The 13,224-nt window shown below is 43.4% G+C and overlaps 1 protein-coding gene across 1 annotated transcript; it reads right to left on the minus strand.

Moving 5' to 3' along the window:
- Positions 1 to 9,480: 9,480 nt before the first annotated feature.
- On the minus strand, positions 9,481 to 12,245 carry LOC106563298 (oocyte zinc finger protein XlCOF6). The gene is made up of 2 exons (XM_014128783.2): positions 11,926 to 12,245; positions 9,481 to 11,623 (listed from the first exon to the last, which is right to left on the minus strand). Exons 1-2 carry the CDS (start codon positions 12,122 to 12,124, stop codon positions 10,020 to 10,022), a joined length of 1,803 nt encoding a protein of 600 aa, XP_013984258.1. The 5' UTR covers positions 12,125 to 12,245; the 3' UTR covers positions 9,481 to 10,019.
- Positions 12,246 to 13,224: the final 979 nt, after the last annotated feature.

Below are 13,224 nucleotides of genomic sequence, written 5' to 3' on the forward strand. Positions count from 1 at the left end.
TACATTTCACCAGCTTCAGAAACAATAAAAACAACAGCAATACAAACAACAAAAATAAACATTCCTAATTAATTGCAATTATTTTACATTCCACTTGAAGCATTAATTCCCGCTAATTAAATGAGCACCCAAAGCAACAACAGCTAAGCATGTTGAGTCAGAGACCCCGAGGGAAGTTTCCCTCTGCACTTCATCTCTCGCTCTCTCAGAGACTAACTAAACAGAATGGCAAAACCATCCCATGGGCATCATGTCATCTGCATGACTGACTTCTGCATGGTGGGGATGTGACTTTCACACAAGATACTGTCTGTGGGATAGGAGAAGCATGAAAACAATGTCTGGCATAATGTGCTCTTCAATTATGTGTCACTGACTTCAGGTAGTCACTTTTCTCTGAGGTATCAAAGAGAAGGGGATTTACAGTAAGTAAACCAAATGGCATCTCCTTTTAACCTATCAGTTTCATTGCTGGCATTTTCAGCAAAATTGGTAATCTAATGAAACGTTTCCTGAAACGCATAAGTGAAATGACACGTAACTAAATCAGAATGGTATAATTAAAATGTATATGACATTTGAATTGAGACATTTAAATGAACTTTGGTTTGATCTTTTGTCTGCAGTTGCATGATAAAAACATAACCCTTGTCTTGTGGCTGGAGGTGGTGCTCAGAGCCCAGGGCCGAATGTGGCACGCATCTGGGAATCTTGCCTTATATGAGCAAAATATGTCCTGTGTGAACAGAGCACTAATGTAAACACGACCTTGGATTCAGTCACACAATGAAAGAACCTGGGTTGTGTTTCGACAGATGCTGTGGGGAATTGTAGCCATTACAACCAAGATAAAACACTCTGAGTTATACAGAAGTTATACAGATGTGTATGTGGATAGATTTCAATAACCATGTTAGCCCAAACAAATCAGACAGTAACTAATCAGACAGACAAATTAGTAAACAAATAAGGTGAATCCTGGACTGGATCCAGCTGTGTTGATTGACTTTCACTGTATGAGAAGTGTATTCATATAGTTTAAAGACAACAAGCCATATCTGATGTCACAGTGAAGTGTAATCTAATTCCAATTTGTAATTGAAAAAAGTATCCTTCGCTTGTGTCGATGTCTTTATTCGTCTTCCTTTTTGTTCCTTCATAATGGAATGAAAATGAAGAAAGAACACTCTGAGCTCTGTGATGTGAGAGGTAATCTGAAAGGTCAAACAACCTCTTTATGAGATCGGTTTCTGACATTCAGAGTATTAGGGATCTTGCCATCTGTACAGAGAACAGACCAAAGACCCCATGTAGGCTGTCTCAACGACAGTGGCATACCTCAGTAAAAAAAATAGATAAAACATTTGTAGTTTTATAGTTAATCTCATTCAACACATTTTGCCATGAGGCCGAGAGAAAATGTTGTCGTTTTAAAGCTACACTATTATATACAAAAGTATGTGGACACCCCTTCAAATGAGTGAATTCGGCTATTTCAGCCACACCCGTTGCTGACAGGTGTATAAATCAAGGACACAGCCATGCAATCTCCATAGACAAACATTTGCAGTAGGATGGCCTTATTGAAGAGCTCAGTGACTTTCAATGTGGCATCCTTTCCAACAAGTCAGTTTGTCAAATTCTGCCCTGCTAGAGCTGCCCCGTTCAAATGTAGGTGCTGTTATTGTGAAGTGAAGTTGTGTTCTATTCATGTGATTTTCTAATAACCGTTTTCTATGTTCATGTAAGTGACTGACTGAAGGAATCCTCACTATCAGTAGCTGCAATGTAGCAGTACGCCTTGACCTTTGTTTTGAGAACCAAAGATGTCTCAGTTTCAAGGTCTCAGCTTGGAGAGAAGAAGCCTCATGAGCTATTGGTCTGTCAAATGTTATGAACCAGTATTGGTCGGTCACATGAATGAAACAAAAACGCTAATGATGAATTCATTATGCTAAATCATGCAAATATAACTTGTCTTATATATGGCTGTACACAGACAACTGCTGGGACTGCCCCAGCAGAGCTCCTGATTGACATGTGTACTATGGTGCATTGAGTTGGTTGGAACCTCTCCAGCGCGCTAATAATAAAGGATGATTAATTTAAGATTGACTTTGAGTGCCCCTGGTAGTAATTTCCACAACATGTGTGTAAGAATTTCCACAACACAACAACAGCTCAGCCGCAAAGTGGTAGGCCACACAAGCTCAGAGAACCGGAGTGCTGAAGCGCGTAGCGCGTAAAAATCATCTGTCCTTGTTGCAACACTCACTACCGAGTTCCAAACTGCCTCTGGAAGAAACGTCAGCACAATTACGGCTTTTCGGGAGCTTCATGAAATGGGTTTCCACGGCCGAGCAGCCGCACGCAAGCTTAAGATCACCATGCACAATGCCAAGCCTCGGCTGGAGTGGTGTAAAGCTCACCGCCATTGGACTCTGGAGCAGTGGAAACGCGTTCTCTGGAGTGATGAATCACACTTCACCATCTGGCAGTCTGACAGATGAATCTGGGTTTGGCGGGTGCCAGGAGAATTCAACCTACCCCAATGTATAGTGCCAACTGTAAAGTTTTGTGGAGGAGGAATAATGGTCCGGGGCTGTTTTCATGGTTCGAGCTAGGCCCCTTAATTCCAGTGAAGGGAACTCTTAACCCTACATCATACAATGACATTCTAGACGATTCTGTGCTTCCAACTTTGTGGCAATAGTTTGGGGAAGGCCCTTTCCTGTTTCAGCATGACAATGCCCCGTACACAAAGCGAGGCAATACAGAAATGGTGTGTCGAGATCAGTGTGTGACCTGCACAAAGCCCTGATCTCAACCCCATTGAACACCTTTGGGATGAATTGGAACATCCAACATCAGTGCCCGACCTCACTAATGCTCTTGTGGCTGAATGGAAGCAAGTCCCCACAGCAATGTTCCAACATCTAGTGGAAAGCCTCCCAGAAGAGTGGAGGCTGTTATAGCAGCAAAAGGGGGACCAACTCCATATTAATGCCCATGATTTTGGAATAAGACGTTCGATGAGCAGGTGTCCACATACTTTTGGTCATGTAGAGTAATTTCCTGCAATTCCACACATATTGCCATGGGGCAGAGAGGAAAATGTGCAGTTTTATAGCTAATTTCATGCTATTCTACACATTTTGCAATTAGGCTGAGAGAATGTAGATTTTTTGTTGTTGCTAATTTCTTGCTATTTTACACATTTTGCCATGAGAATGAGCTCAGTGGAGGCTCCTCAGAGGAGGAAGGGGAGTGCCATCCTCCACAGTGGCTGCTATTAGTGAACTGTGTTCACACGTGATCAGGGGTGTATTCTGTTGGAAAATGTTTCTTAAACGGAAGCAAAAGGAACAAAACCGGGATAAACATACCTAAATTTGTCCAATAGAAACTCTCAATTGCAACTGTTGGACTAATAATTACACCCTAGATCAGCTAGATGAAGGCAAGAGTGTGCAAGGCAGCACTGTCTGTCCATCTGTCACTGTGTCACCTCAAAAATATGTGCACCTACGTTATTCCATAGACAAATGCCTGTATAGAAAAACATGCTCCTCGCAGTACTGTTTACTCTTGGGATTTTACAGGACATAACACTAGCTCTGGTATTGTAACTGTGTTGGTTATAGAGCATATCAATGTGGTTTTCCATATAACCTGGGGCACGATCATTTAAGATATAGGATTAAGTTGGTCCACTCTGGACTCCAAAGGCAACAAGCCCACCTCCCAGAACTCCTGTACCCCTATGTGGGCCCTAGGGGGGACATTCAGCATATACCTGATAACATTATTTTGCATGACCTGCATTCTCTTTTTCAGCTATTTTGATAGCCCACTATACCAAGCAGAGCAGTCAAAATCAATATGAAACTGAATCAAGGTTGAGACAAGCAGTTTCTTAACTTTAATGTTAAAATATCTAGTGTTACGGTATAAAAAATATATATATTTGTTCGCCATTTTAGATTTTAGGTCTCCAGAAAGGGATTGATCTAGGGACACCAAGATAAGATTCAATCTCCTTGCCTGCACAGTTTACCTTTATCTTGTCAGCATATATCCTAGGAAACAAAGATAATACATACTGCATTTTTACTTTGCATATACTCTACATTACAGGCATCTGCAAACAGGTGTCATGGCAAGTTTCAGTCCTTATTATGTGCACATTAACTAAAACGGAACGCACTCACAGTTTACGTTTAAACAGTGTCCCATATTAAAAACATGTGGCAAGAGGAATTATTCAATATCAGACAACTATATTCAGGAATCAGGTAAGCAGATTTATTTCTTAAGACAGATGTTAAGTCATGTTGAAGTTCAGTGACCAGAGGAAAAGGAAGATGCTAACAGGATATGTTGTTATATTACAAAGCAATGTAAATGTCATGATACGTCAAAGTGTCCAACTAGCTGTTAGAGATGTTGTGCCAAATCTGACAGTTTTATTCTTTGTTTGTCTAGATATAGAGTCCTCCTTGCCCTGTTGTCTGGTGTCCACTGAGTCTCCTACTAGTCCAGTCATCATGGAGGGGTGCTTCAACTCATCCTTGTTCTTCATCAACTCGTCCTTGCTCTTAAATCTCTCACAAACCATTAAACTCCAGCATAGGGGACAAGAGTGTGTATAGGAAGTCTGAAGACATCCCAGCCGTACTCCTCTTCTACCTGGCGCTGTAGTTCATCAACATGTTCCTGGGGATCCCAGCCAACGTTATGGTGCTGTGGCCCTGCACAAGAACAAGAGCGACTCTACCACCTCAGACATCTTCGTAATGCACCTTGCCATCCTGGACACCTTCTTCCGCCTCACCCCCACTCTGGAGGCTGCCAACACCGTCTACCGGACCACCAGCAGCACCTGGTATGTGCTGCGCTACTTCTACGACGTCAAGGACTTCTTCTCCTGCGTCTGTCTGGATCGCTACATGGCCGTGCTCCACCCGATCACCTTCACAGAGCTCAAGGAGCGCCGCCACCGTGCTCTTCACGCTGGCCTATGTTACCGCCAAGTGTGTGGGCAACATCATAAACTTTGAGGTCTTCACATTCAAGATCTTGGCGGCATTTGCCTTCATGGTATTCCGTAACGTCGCCATCCTGTGGGCCCTGAGGCAGTTTGGGCCGGGCCGCGACGAGATGCACCCGTCAAGAAAAAAGCCTCTAACATGGTCCTTATCATCTTGGCAATCATTGTTTTTAACTACTTCCCTCCCGTGGCTCTGTTCCCATTCCAGCACTACTTCTCCCTGGATGTATTCCGCTGCTACATCCACCACATTGTCTTTGGCTTCAGGACATTCAGCAGCAGCATCCAGCCTGAGCTTTACCTGTTCAAACTATACTACCACATAAACCTGGCTCCTGCTGTACCGGAAATACAGCCAACTCAGGATGATTCCTCAACACATACTGTACAGGTAGTTGTCTGGTTATTAGGGTGTGAATTTGTTTTGGTCTAACACTGACTGAATGTAAGGTACTGATGAAGACACAATATGTAGGTAGACTGCCAGTAGAACACCTCTCAGATTTAAGGTGAAACAACATTTGCATTTAAAATATATATATATATATATATATATATATATATATATATATATATATATATATATATATATATATACTGCTCAAAAAAATAAAGGGAACACTTAAACAACACAATGTAACTCCAAGTCAATCACACTTCTGTGAAATCAAACTGTCCACTTAGGAAGCAACACTGATTGACAATAAATGTCACATGCTGTTGTGCAAATGGAATAGACAACAGGTGGAAATTATAGGTAATTAGCAAGACACCCCCAATAAAGGAGTGGTTCTGCAGGTGGGGACCACAGACCACTTCTCAGTTCCTATACTTCCTAGCTGATGTTTTGGTCACTTTTGAATGCTGGCGGTGCTTTCACTCTAGTGGTAGCATGAGACGGAGTCTACAACCCACACAAGTGGCTCAGGTAGTGCAGCTCATCCAGGATGGCACATCAATGTGAGCTGTGGCAAGGTTTGCTGTGTCTGTCAGCGTAGTGTCCAGAGCATGGAGGCGCTACCAGGAGACAGGCCAGTACATCAGGAGACGTGGAGGAGGCCGTAGGAGGGCAACAACCCAGCAGCAGGACCGCTACCTCCGCCTTTGTGCAAGGAGGAGCAGGAGAAGCACTGCCAGAGCCCTGCAAAATGATCTCCAGCAGGCCACAAATGTGCATGTGTCTGCTCAAACGGTCAGAAACAGACTCCATGAGGGTGGTATGAGGGCCCGACGTCCACAGGTGGGGTTTGTGCTTGCAGCCCAACACCGTGCAGGACGTTTGGCATTTGCCAGAAAACACCAAGATTGGCAAATTCGCCACTGGCACCCTGTGCTCTTCACAGATGAAAGCAGGTTCACACTGAGCACATTTGACAGACGTGACAGTCTGGAGACGCCGTGGAGAACGTTCTGCTGCCTGCAACATCCTCCAGCATGACCGGTTTGGCGGTGGGTCAGTCATGGTGTGGAGTGGTATTTCTTTGGGGGGCCGCACAGCCCTCCATGTGCTCACCAGAGGTAGCCTGACTGCCATTAGGTACCGAGATAAGATTCTCAGACCCCTTGTGAGACCATATGCTGGTGCGGTTGGCCCTGGGTTCCTCCTAATGCAAGACAATGCTAGACCTCATGTGGCTGGAGTGTGTCAGCAGTTCCTGCAAGAGGAAGGCATTGATGCTATGGACTGGCCTGCCTGTTCCCCAGACCTGAATCCAATTGAGCACATCTGGGACATCATGTCTCGCTCCATCCACCAACGCCACGTTGCACCACAGACTGTCCAGGAGTTGGCGGATGCTTTAGTCCAGGTCTGGGAGGAGATCCCTCAGGAGACCATCCGCCACCTCATCAGGAGCATGCCCAGGCGTTGTAGGGAGGTCATACAGGCACGTGGAGGCCACACACACTACTGAGCCTCATTTTGACTTGTTTTAAGGACATTACATCAAAGTTGGATCAGCCTGTAGTGTGGTTTTCCACTTTAATTTTGAGTGTGACTCCAAATCCAGACCTCCATGGGTTGATAAATTGGATTTCCATTGATTATTTTTGTGTGATTTTGTTGTCAGCACATTCAACTATGTAAAGAAAAAAGTATTTAATAAGATTATTTTTTTCATAAAGATCTTGGATGTGTTGTTTAAGTGTTCCCTTAATTTTTTGGAGCAGTATATTTACTTATTTCATACTGTATGTCATATACAGGGATGGAAATGCCTTTGAGGAAATAGACCTGTCAAGCAAATAAATGCAATAAAATGTTGACCATACTCAGTTATTTTGATATGTAGGCTAATGTCTTTGTATGCCAATGTCTTTGCATAGGTTATTAATGTTGTATCAAAGCTATTTAATAAAAAGTTATTAAAACATACTATATTATGTCTGAGCGGATTATGCTTTTGCTTGTGTCTGTACACCGACTGATTTAAATGCTGGTGTCAGAATGAAAAAATGTAAATATAACATTGTAGAAATAAACACATAATTGAACCCTAGTTGCTAGTGGGGGTGGATGGAGACATGTTGGCTGGGTGGGATGGAAGGTTGGGGGCGGAGGCCCACTTCATTTTGGTTTTCTTTTCCTGTTTATACTGAATGTATTATTACTTAAACTCTGTGTTTTGTTTTTCTTTTGAGTGGCAGCTCACTGGTAAATGTTATATAAACTGAGTATATTAACTAAAATGGATATTGTACCTGTAATTTCATATTTACATGTGTATCTGAGCTATTGGCGTTCAAGCAGGCAGAAATCCAGCCAGTATGATGCAGCCCTGTGATAAAGTCTCTCACTACACTGGAAGTTAATAGGAATGACTTTTAAATCGTGAAAACGTCTATCACACGTCAGATTTCAATACTGGCCGATGTCATAACTCAGGCGGATGTCTTCTCTCGAATGAGCCATTGAGCATTTTTTTGTGATATTCATACCTTGAGAAATGTGTAATTTAATGGAGGGTCTAACGCATTTGTCCTATTTGTCTGCGTCTTTCGTCCAGGGTGCATTGCATGGTGCCGTTGCCAGTGAGGACCACAAATACAAATTCCATCTAGACACCGTTGCCCTAGAGCACACAAAAAACTATACATACCTCGGCCTAAACATCAGCGCCACAGGTAACTTCCACAAAGCTGTGAACGATCTGAGAGACAAGACAAGAAGGGCCTTCTATGCCATCAAACGGAACATAAAATTCAACATACCAATTAGGATCTGGCTTAAAATACTTCACTCAGTTATAGGACCCATTGCCCTTTATGGTTGTGAGGTCTGGGGTCCGCTCACCAATCAAGAATTCACAAAATGGGACAAACACCAAATTGAGACTCTGAATGCAGAATTCTGCAAAAATATCCTGTGTACAACGTAAAACACCAAATAATGCATGCAGAGCAGAATTAGGCCGATACCCGCTAATTAACAAAATCGAGAAATGAGCCGTTAAATTTACAACCACCTAAAAGGAAGCGATTCCCAAACCTTCCATAACAAAGCCATCACCTACAGAGAGATGAACCTGGAGAAGAGTCCCCTAAGCAAGCTGGTCCTGGGCTCTGTTCACAAACACAAACAGACCCCACAGAGCCCTAGGACAGCAACACAATGAGACAACCAAATCACAAGAAAACAAAAATATAATTACTTGACACACTGGAAAGAATTAACAAAAAACTGCGCAAACTGGAATGCTATTTGGCCCTAAATAGAGAGCATACAGTGGCAGAATACCTGACCACAGTGACTGACCCAAAAATAAGGAGCATAGCCTTGCTATTGAGAAAGGTCGCCATAGGCAGACCTGGCTCTCAAGAGAAGACAGGGAATGTGCACACTGCCCACAAAATAAGGTGCAAACTGAGATGCACTTCCTAACCACCTGCCAAATTGTTGACCATATTAGAGTCATATATTTCCCTCAGATGACACAGATCCACAAAGAATTCTAAAAAACAAATACAATTTTGATAAACTCCCATATTTATTGGGTGAAATACCAGTGTGCTCCTTGTCCCAGAATCACCCAGAATGCACCGCGCGGCCCATTGACATAGCATGGACATTTCCCATCTCCGCAAAAGTATATATGCAGTTGCGAATGTTAGACTCCACATCAATCTGCAGGTTGAACATGGTGAGATTGTAGACCCCTACATTGATAGCTGTAAAATCACCTGAACAAATTGCACTAACTACCTACTTTACATGCTGGTATTGTCTTTGGTATTACTGTGTAGTTATGTTTGCTAAATCGCCAATAGAGAGAGCACTGCGGATTTCGTAGTCGACTTGAGCTGCAACAGATTTCCGCACCAATTTTCCATGTTGCTACCAACCTTATAATAACGTCAAAATGAAACATTTGTTCATAAAACATATTGTTCACATAGTGTTGTTTAACAGTGTAAATGAAAAGAATGCGTGGTTTTGGGTGGATTATTCCTTTAATTACACTTTGAATAATAAATAGTTTTCAAAGTTCGGCATCATTCTTACCAAAAGAACGCAATATTCTAGTGAAACATGTTGATTTGTTTAAAACCATTAATTGTGAAAATGAACGGCATGTTCATAGATTAAATGAAATAGTTTGTCTCTAGGTAAAAGCCATCGCAACCAATTTGGGTGAATTTCATTATTTACACCTTGTACAGACTAAAATGCATGACATTCTTTTTAAGAAAATCTACATTTTCTTAGAGAATATGACTTAAAAGCTATGTACAGTGTTAGGAAACAACATTACCACTATATACATAGAAAGGCTCTACCACAAATGACAATTATTACCATAGTTCAATACTGGCAAGACTAGAAGCAGTTTGCTGTCCTACTACTTGGGACAAATCTAAACTTGAGTTCTCATGAAATTCAGCATACAGTGTTTCTACAACATTGTACTGATACATCAACATTAAATATCCATATATACTGCACTGTAACACATACAGTAACATGACAGTCTTAGTCCTCAATCTTTATTTCTAGGTTATGGGGAACATCAGTCCCACTGGTACTGCCCTCAATCTCTTCAGTCCTTATCTCCTCATCTCCATGAGTCTTCTGGTGCTTTTTGAGGGATGACTGGTCGGTGTAGGTCTTCCCACACTGGTCACAGGTGTAGACCTTCTCCTTGGTGTGAACCTGCTCGTGTCTCTTCAGATGGCCAGACCTACTGAAGCTCTTCCCACAGTAAGAGCAGCTGTACAATTTCTCCCCTGTATGAGTCCTCAGGTGCAGCTTGAGGCTGCTCGCCACGCTGAAGCTTTTACTACACTCTGAGCACGTGTATGGTTTCTCTCCCGTGTGCATCCGCTTGTGTATGGTGAGGTGGCCTGCCTGGCTGAAGGTCTTCTCACACAGGTCACAGTGGTACGGCCTCTCCCCTGTATGAATCCTGTAATGTGTTTTGAGGTCCCCCATACCATTGAACCTCTTGCCACACTGTACACAGCAGTAAGGCTTTTCCCCAGTGTGTATTCTCTGATGTATTCTCAGGTTACCTGCGTTGCTAAATGTTTTGGTGCACACAGTGCAACTGTATGGCCTCTCTCCTGTGTGAGTTCGTAAGTGGACTTTAAGCTGGTTGTGTTCACTGAAGCGCTTACCACAATGTACGCAGCAGTACGGTCTCTCTCCCGTATGAACACGTTTGTGTATTCTGAGCTGGCCCGGGTGACCGTAGTTCTTCCCACAGAGGTTGCAGCTGAACGGTCTCTCTCCTGTGTGAGTGCGCTTGTGGGACTTGAGCAGGTCTGCCCGGACAAAGCGCTTGCCGCAATAGTTGCAGCAGTGGGCCTTCTCGCCACTATGATTCCTCAGGTGAATGTTGAGGGAGCTCACTCGACTAAATGTCTTCTCACACTGGGTGCAGTTATAGAAGCCTTGTGTGTTTTTAGAGGGCTCTGTAGCGTGAGAGTTCAGAGTGGGTAAAACGTCCTCCCCTGTCGTCCCAGCAGGGTCAGTTCCCATGTCAGGGTAGTATGTCAAGAAAGGATCTTCTTCTGGCTCAGACTCTCCAGTATCATTGTGACACAGCCTTCCCTCCGATTCAACAAAATGGCCACCCTCATCGTCTCTCATCTCCATGTGAATGTCAGACACTATGGTGACTTTGACATCACTGTCGCTGTCTCTAGAGTCCACATCTGTGTCCAGTGGTGACTGAAAATGTTCATCATACTCTTCAGGAATGATATAGCTCAACTCAGCACTCTCCATCTTAATTTGCTTAGATGCCAGGTTGAGAGGAGATGGAGGTTTTGAGAGGTCTATAGCATAGTCATCCTCCATATCAGGTTCAGTCTTTATGGTTTTGAAAATTAGGGTGGAAACCTCAGTGTCTGAGATGTTTTTGAGGCATTCTGGTTCCTGCTGAGCTGCTGGATCCATAATGGAGACAGACCCTCTGCTCTGAGGCATCTTGCCCTTGTGCTGTCTCCTGGAGCTCCTCCTCTCATCACCCTGTGTTTTGATTGGCTTATGGGATTGGCTGACAGATGAACGGCTGGAACATGTCTTCCTTGAAGAGTCAGGGAGGTGAACGACGTCCTGGTTACTTCCAGGGTCTGGGCAACAACAAATACATGTTAAAAGTAAAAAAATGTCCAACAAAGTCAGGGGATTACTATCTACTACAAGTTCTTACGTTGAAAGCTAGTTTGCAAGTACCACTGACAACAACTGTTGTCCATGGTTCCAATGGGTGCTTGGAAAAGGACATATAAAACATGCAACAGAGAGGGGTCAGCTAGGCTCGGTCGCCATCTTGGCAGCATGTACTTCAAGATGGTACAACAAAGGACAGCTGCAACTAACGATAGCTGCACTGGCGATTATTATTTTGAAGCCAACTGCATTGTGTACGTACCCTTTACGATCGAAACATTATTGTCTTGTTCGTGCAGCCTTCGTTTAAGATCCTCATTCTCACTTTCAATTCTTTGTATTTTGCCCTTGTACTCAGACAACGATTGGTCCACTGATTCCAATATGTCACTTACTGTGGCTTTAAAAATCTCGTTCAGAGACGACTCCAAAAACACTTTTAAGTCTTTTGACTTCGCCATAATCTGCAAATAAATTGCATACAAATAAAATATTAAAACCTAAACTATCTTACGAGGTGGGTGTGTACGAGGTTGCTGCCGTGTCCGGAACAAAGCAGTAATCGTCGCGTGAAAGTGACGTGCCATCCCGTCAAAGTGACGTGATCTCCCTAGCGCCTCTCCCTCTTCTACCGCCTCCGCAGGTAAGGAGGACGCATTGCATGTGTGTTACCCGTCGTTTCAAGTGTAGTAGGCAACCAACAACCTGGCAGGTAAATGTACACGTTTAATGTTATATATGTGATATATTTAGTGCATTCTTTCGAGGGCGGCTTGTAGTAGCTTGTTTGTTGATTTGACACGTGTTTACAGTTCAAGAAGCATAGACCCAAGTCATACATGTCACAACAACTAGCCCTGGCTACAAGCGGCGCGTCTTAATTAACAACATTATTCATCAAGTCGACACATGCAAAGTGGTTCTGTTTAACTGTTTTGTTATTTTGAGGTTTCCATGGAACAATCCTTAGAAAAACACAGTGGGAATGTTGTCTTGGAACCAGTAGACCAGGGGGAATATGGTCCACTGGGACTCATACGTATTTGCTTCAAAGGATGCCTACAGTGCCCTGACGCTCGACCAGTCCACTCCCTTGTGTCAGTCAAGACTTGCAGGAATGAAGTTGAGGCACTCCCCTAACCTGTGGCTGAGTTATATTAAGCTGGTCCGGTTGGACCGGCCTATGACCGGGCGTGACCGGTGAGGGAGGAGCGCCATGCTCAAATCAAACAGGAATCTGCAGTGCTTGGTTATGTTGTCAACAGCATGATCCATCGTTCAGAAACATACAGCTATTTTCCATAAAATGTATGTTCACATTTTCAAACTAGTTTTCATTGGGAAGGCAGCATAAGCCTTTTTATAAAAAAAATATAAAAAAACAACATACAGAATCCTACTCATTCGTCCACCTTTTGTTTTGAGTCGACTTCGCTGTCGGCCAGAACGAGGCAGCTGGCTCATGCCCGGGAGCAGCACGGTTCCAAAACGAATGCAATCACTTTTCACCCAGTGCAAAGTATGCCTGCCCGGGCCAGCATTATAGAATCCCCTCAATGTA

This window comes from Salmo salar, chromosome ssa11, assembly GCF_905237065.1.
Source record: "Salmo salar chromosome ssa11, Ssal_v3.1, whole genome shotgun sequence".
Taxonomy (NCBI): Eukaryota; Metazoa; Chordata; class Actinopteri; order Salmoniformes; family Salmonidae; genus Salmo; species Salmo salar.